General features: G+C 39.2%; 1 protein-coding gene across 1 annotated transcript in view; it reads right to left on the bottom strand.

Moving 5' to 3' along the window:
- LOC109841280 (autophagy-related protein 11) overlaps nt 1-7,365 on the bottom strand; it is a 16,185-nt gene that overhangs the window by 1,969 nt on the left and 6,851 nt on the right. Inside the window, exons 3-4 of the mRNA XM_020410204.1 lie at nt 524-744; nt 4-196 (exon numbers count right to left, since the gene is read on the bottom strand). Coding sequence (XP_020265793.1) covers nt 4-196; nt 524-744 — 414 coding nt within the window. The remainder of the gene's footprint in view (nt 1-3; nt 197-523; nt 745-7,365) is intronic.

The raw sequence follows: 7,365 nt of genomic DNA, 5'->3' as shown, positions 1-7,365 counted from the left end.
AACCTGCTTTTCATTGCGCAGTTTCGTGTATAAACTGTTGACCTGCTCAGTCTTCTTTTCAAGTTCAGCTTCAGCTCTAGAGCAGCGTTCTATAAGCTCAGAACGATGATGAGACAAGAAACTCACTTTATCTGAAAGAACCTTGATAGATAACCGGAACTCTGCAGTACCATCATCTTCATCCTCGCTTATGGAACTGAAACAAAATACATTATAAACCAGAAATAAAACTGTAAAACCCCTAGAGAAACAAACTCTTGTGGAAAAAAAAAGAAACAAACTCCTGTGGGGGGAAAAATTGTACATCACAGTAATGACATATAGTAATGACAACAGGAAAACCAACAGATACATATGCATTTTTCCTCTTTAAAACAATCATAGATATGAAGTAACTGAACAAAATAAATAATGGATTCATCTGATGCAGGCAAAGATCAACTAAACGTAAGGGAAATTAAATTACATCAAATGTTCATCAACTCCAGAAACGATTCATATGAATTTAGCAACAGACGATTACCTGGTCAAAGAAAGAGCTAGAGATCGCAACGTATCTGCAAAATTAGCCACTCCGACTTGTGCAGTAACACAACTACGGAACCTTTCAAAGAGACTGTGCATTCTTACAGCAGTCATACGCAGAGCACTGTACTCGGACGCCCTTCTATCAGCTGCACATAGATTTGTGCGTGCTTCTTCTCTTGCTTCATGCAGACAGTTCTCCAAATGTGCACAATTGATCTGCTTAGAGGGAGAAGAGAGTTATAAAAAGTTATGTTAGTTGTAGTTACAAATTGAAAATGCTTGGCAGTGAGCTAAATTTCATCAAACCTAGAAATTGAGAAAAAAGTGCTGAAGACACTGTACAAGATACTAAAATAAGTCGCATATCCCACACATCAGTGAGGCAGAATGCAGTACAACATTTTGATGTCCGCATCAACAATGCTAACAACATACATTCACATTTTGTTATGTGATGCATGTACAAAGTATTCAGGGTTATTGTAGGTAGGAGCAGTTACCTAAAATTGTTATGTTAATAATGGCCCATGAATTTAAACACACAAACACATCCATAAGGCTGGACATGACACATTCAACTAGTACCTGACTAAGTTATTAACGATCACCAGGTACGTTCATGCACAGAGACGAAACTTACAGGTGATAAAAAAGGGTGAATTGCAGACCCCCCCTGGTAAACATACATCTTATATTCTGCTTAGTTTAATAGCAGGTGACTCATACGCAGATCTAGGTGGCCTTCATATTCAAGATTGAGCAAAATTTTGGTGGTATTGGTTCGGCAATCTGCCTTTTTTCAAGACAATGTAGATAGTTGTAGTTCGAAGTTTCGTAACTGGATTTGCAAGCGGGGCATGAACCTGAGCCGGCTCTAATGTCTCTGTTCCTTCTAGTATTATCATTCTCCCAATCATACCTGTTCTTTTTCCCCGCTTCCCACTATCTACGTTTTACTGTGTTTACTTTTGTGTTTCTCTTACCTGCACCTTTCTGTTTCTTATCCTCCACATTTGTGAATGTATCTTAGGCTTAATTACAATCTTGTGCTTGGTATAGCGATTGGGCTGTGCAATTTGGCTCTTGTTCTACTAGCTCTGAAAAACAAAATGAAGATGTTTCTATACATCAATATAATTTACATGCTTGCAACTATTATTAGCCATTAGTTTGTATACTTGTAATGTATATCGCACCATGGTCAGTAAAGGATTAATCCTAATGTAAAGGTCATGGACATGATAAGCGGACATGGTGCATGAGTAATTCTTCGGTTCTTTAAGAATATATTATGCAATTAGATGAATGAATGATTAGTATGGAAAATTTTTATATGAATAACATAATCGTGTTAAAAGCTTCGTAAACTTAACCAACTTCTTTTACTTTCAGAGCCCAATTGGTTTAGTGATGAAAATAATTATTGACAATGTTATTCATCAGAAGATGTTTAGATTAGCCAAATCTGTCTGTTTATATCTTTATTCTTTTTTTGTATTCATTAGATGTGTGACTGGTATCATGTCTCTTTCCGCTCTTACTTTACTAGCGTGTCAGTAAGCTGATTGACGTGATAGAATTGATTGATTTTCCATTGCTGCATATTGCATTACATCTGAAAGTGGAGTATAATCTCAGTAGTTTAACTCTAGGAAGGTGTCTGATCTTAATTTCAGGTATTATTGTGTAAAAATTCATTACAATTCAACCATATTAGTAACTAATCAAATGTAGACAGCTGCAGTTCTAATAAATGAAAGATAACTATTGAACTGTCAATTGTGGCATTCCTCTTCCTCTAAGTTTTATGATTCCTTTTCGTAGCGCAGGCATTTTCTTCCAGTGTTCACCAGGCCTGCTTGAAGCAAGCATTTGAAAAAAAGCTTATTCAGTGTTGATCGCACGACCTATACTCACTTTAGCAGACAGTCTGAGCGTTATTTCTTAGAATCTCCCTACTTTGAACCACGGTGTTCTGCTATTGAGCGACCATGACGAATCGAAGCATCTATGTGTTTTGATTTTGATCTGAAAGGATGGATTTTGCGTTCCAAGATGTCAATATTTCAAGATGCTATGTCACCATGTCCTGCTCCTTTCATCTTCGACTAAGAATTGAAATTAGCGCCTCCTATTGTAGAACGCCAGAACAATGTTCACGATGAGGCCTTTCACGCTAGCTCATGGTATTTCTACAAATCTGCCCTATTTAATATAGGATTCATTAGCCTTTGTTTTTGTGTGCATTGCCTTCAGTGTGTTAGAGCAAATATCAAAGATTTATTTTCCTGTTCAAGCTTTCCATTTATTTTCCCTTCTTATATGTTTCTGATGTTTATGCAGCCCAATTAGTAACTACCTCCGTTAGTTCCTGTGAATCATCTCTTTAGCTGTTGCTTGTTAAGTCTCCATCCTAACCGCCATGCGCCTTAATTTTTCATGGGCTCGTTTGATCTGTTTTACATCGGGACAATTTCTTTAGAGCGTTGGATATTAAGATTTTGCTTGAAGCATGAATGTGTATTCTGCTATTTTCTTTGGGCATGTGTTTATCTCGGCCTAACTTTTTTTAAATTACTATTTCAGTAGATGGACAGTCAAGTCATGGTAACAAGCCTACAATTAGCACAAATAAAGAAGTTGAAACGACACAAGCCGCTTGGCGATCAATATCATAAGTTCCGGGACTTGCGCTCCATCCCATGTCGGTGACTGACCTACCGTGAACCACATTTAGCGACACTGTATCTCCGGGCAGACAACTCGGGCAAACCCTATTTACCAACCGACTCATCACTGAACAAATTCTCTGCTGGCAGGATCTGACACAATACCTTCTTCAGCCGATTCCCAAATCACTTCGGCTTCTATATGAACAGTCTCTCATGGTCTTAGGGTCGAATTCCCTACTGTTTTGACCTATCCAAATCACAAAGACCCTTGAAGGACAGGCTCAAACATACAGCCAGGTGATGCATAATGATGCTTCAGCATGATGAGCATAAAGACGGCGCGAAAGAAACACTGCTTCATGGTCTTCTGATGGATAGGTAGGCGATTTTAACACCGGCCGAGCCCATGCTCTCTCAGAGAAAGGAGTCATATGCGTGAGCTGCTGCATGCATTTCTCCCTTAGGATTGGTCGTTACCCAGCAGTTCTTGTTTAATATCGCAGCAGGATTCGGTATACCACGGCCAGATGTAACATTTGACTGGGTCTTTTATGTCATCCTATCTGCTGAATTAGCAACTCGGAGGTGTAATGATGATCGCTTTAGGTAAATGTTCTTAGGCGTTCTAGAGCATTGGTAACTTGTCAATATTGAAACGGCGTTTGTATGTTGTACGGGGCTTGTTTTTGTTGGTGTTGTTACAGATGACAGCCTTCATGTGAAATCATGAACCCCCGCTAATCAACGAACGATGCTGAAAGTTCCTTGTCAAGTCTCTCTTATTGAAGTCTGCAGATAATTTTGTAGTCGACTATCCCACTTGACGGTAACGTCAATGATACTATATCGCCGACGGCGGAATTTAGCATTCTTTGTACCGCCGGGGTAAAGCACGGTCAAGGCATGCCTATTTTCCTACTAGTGAACAGGCGCAAGCGTGGATCGGGGAAGTTGACGACTCGGCTGGCCTGTCCCTGTTTAATGATTAGTTTGTGGAAGGATGGGGGAGCTGATTTAGCTGTGGCTTTGCGTGTCTCTACAATGGTAAATATTTCTCATGTCATGACAATCAAGTATATTCACTGTAGCCCAAGCTTTTTTTCAGTAAACATCTAAAATAATTAAATATCATGAGACTATTTTACGACTATACTTCAAATAAATCACAAACCACATATAAATCATTCTGAATCATATGAGCATTATTTTGGATCCGCGAATATGGAAGCCAAATATGGTTACGATGCCTGCCTAAAGAACAAGAGACTGATGCCAGTTGCATCAATGCCTTCTCGCGGAAATGCCCAAAAATTTAACGTAGACCCGCCCAACAATTTGACAGTTTATCTCCCAAGACCAAGTACTGATAATAACTCCATATGCCGACGAAACCACCCACCTGAAGAGCCAGTTCAAATGCAATCACCAAATCAGCAGTAAATGAAATCATCAGTCAAAGCCCCAACGCCTAGCAACGTGATTCTTCGTTTTCCTTCCATGAGCCATCATCTTGACTGAATGCATTAAAGAGTTTCAATAATATTCACATATCCTAACCGCATCGAACCAGGAGTTGGGTGCCAGTATATACACAAGATGAGACGAGTAGCAACATAAGAAAAGAGTTATATAAATCTATACAAAAGGACAGGAACCACCCACCATAGCGTATGTTCATAAATTCTACACTTATTATAATTTTTTCTTCCCTTCATTTCCAAGGCGAGGCGAGGCCAGCATCAGGAAAGAGTATGAACCAATGCTGCCGTATCGCGGGTAGCATCGCATTACTGTCACTAGGTGAAATATTCACAACCACCGGGAAGTCCATTAAGTGTTAGCATTACATCACAGCAAACCTGGAGATAGCGGTTGCCCTGGAGGCTCTTCAGAAGCATCAGTCAGTCAGTCCTTTGGCTGAAGTTTTGGCAGCCTCACAAATCGACGCTCAATGCTAGCACAATTTGCTCCGATTATATAAGTGGGTTTCTCCAGAATTACTGCTCGGTTAAAAGAGGGCTACAGATTCTGTATGAGAGGTAGTAAGTTGAAGAGTTTCGGTGGATGGTCTGCCATATGCCCCAACGCAGAGGTCTCTGAGAACGAAACAAGCAATGCTCGTGGACTTCAAGTGATGAACAAAAAGATATCTTTTTAGTGCTGCCGCGCTGTTCCAAAAAAACCTTCATCAGTCAGCGATGAGCCAAATCAGTAGATCAAAATACACCTCTTACCAAAAAATATCATTATATTTATCTTCATATCTACCAAAATTGCAGAAAATCTATGTTTATTTGTTTGACCCTTACAAAAATAACTTTGCCCAGCAAATGTGGGCAACACCAAATTGTTGCCATGAGATTCATCTTCTGAATCACTTGTTCGGAATTTATGCAATTTTATTCGGGCATTTCCAATGCAAATCGATGCTTGGTTGAAAACCAATTGGTTGTAGAAGCTTAGATGATTCTCTTATTTTGGAATAAGATTTTTTTTTAATGATGTAGAATTTATTTGTTATTTCTTAATTTCCTTATTTTGGACGGTCTGCAGCATTCTGCCAACTTTTTTCTTACACATTGTAAGACATTTATCTTTCCTAATTAAAATGTGCAAAGCCAAACAATGGAAAGATAAATCCGGTTACAGTATTCACATCTGTAGCTCTATTTCCGCTCAACCAAATAGCCGCCCCTATATCTAAAATGTCACCAATTGACCTACGTACGAAATCAGCATGATCCATCGCATTGACTGGGATGCACTTTGGTTAGTTCTTTTCTTTTTCTTTATTCTTTTTCTTTTTTTCTTTTTTATTTTTAGGCGGTGGGGGGGGGGGGATGGGGCTGGGGCGGTTGGCGGGGGCGTTCAAAGGCCAGATAGACCAAACCTCTTTTTCATGCCGCAGTTTCGTGCTATAAACTGTCTTGACCTGCTCAGTGCTTCTTTTCAAGTTCAAGCTCAAGCTCGTAGCGAAGCAGCGTTCTATAGAGCTCAGAACGATGATGAGACAAGAAACTCACTTTTATCTGAAAGAACCTTTTGATAGATAACCGGAACTCTGCCGAGTACCATCATCTTCATCCTCGCTTATGGAACTGACAAACAAAATACATTATAACCAGAAATAAAACTGTAAAAACCCCTTTAGAGAAACAAACTTCTTGTGCGAAAAAAAAGCAAAACAAACTCCTGTGGGGGGAAAAATTGCTAACATCACAGGTAATGACATATAGTAATGACAACAGTGAAAACCACAGATACATATGCATTTTTCCCTCGTGTTAAACAATCATAGATATCGAAGTGAAACATGAAACAAAATAAATAATGGATTCATCTGATTGCAGGCAATAGATTCAACTAAACGTAAGGCGAAATTTAAATTACAATTCAAGATGGTTCACAACTCCAGAACTATTCATATTGAAGTTAGCAACAGACGATTACCCTGGTCAAAGATAAGAGCTAGAGATCGCAACGTATCTGCAAAATTAGCCACTCCCGACTTTGTGCCAGTAACACAACTACGCGAAACCTTCAAAGAGACTCGCTGCATTCTTTACAGCCAGCTTCATACGCAGCAGAGCACTGTACTGGACGCCCTTCTATCAGCTTGACCATAGATTTGTGCGTGCTTGCTTTCTCTATTGCTCATGCAGACAGTTCTCCAAATGTGCATCAATTGATCTTGCCTTAGAGGCGCAGCTAAGGAGAGTTATATAAAAAGCTTATGTTAGTTGTAGCTTACAATTGAAAAATGCTTGGCATGTTGAGCTAAATTTCATCAAACTGAGAAATTGAGAAAAAAGTGCTGAAGACACTGTACAAAGATACTAAAATAAGTCGCATATCCACACATCAGTGAGGGCAGAATGCCAGATACAACAATTTTGATGTCCGCATCAACAATGCTAACAACATACATTCACATTTTGTTATGTGATGCATGTACAAATATTCTAGGGTTATTGTAGGTAGTGCAGCAGTTACCTAAAAATTGTTATGTTAATTAATGGGCCCATGAATTTAAACACACAAACACATCCATAAGCTGGACATGCACACATTCAACTAGTACCTGACTAAGTTATTAACGGATCACCAGCGTACGTTTCATTGCACAGAGACGAAACTTACAGGTGATAAAAGGGTGAATTGCAGA

The sequence above is a fragment of the Asparagus officinalis genome, chromosome 5 (genome assembly GCF_001876935.1).
Source record: "Asparagus officinalis chromosome 5, Aspof.V1, whole genome shotgun sequence".
Classification (NCBI taxonomy): domain Eukaryota; kingdom Viridiplantae; phylum Streptophyta; class Magnoliopsida; order Asparagales; family Asparagaceae; genus Asparagus; species Asparagus officinalis.
This window is presented reverse-complemented; position numbering and strand designations above follow the sequence as displayed.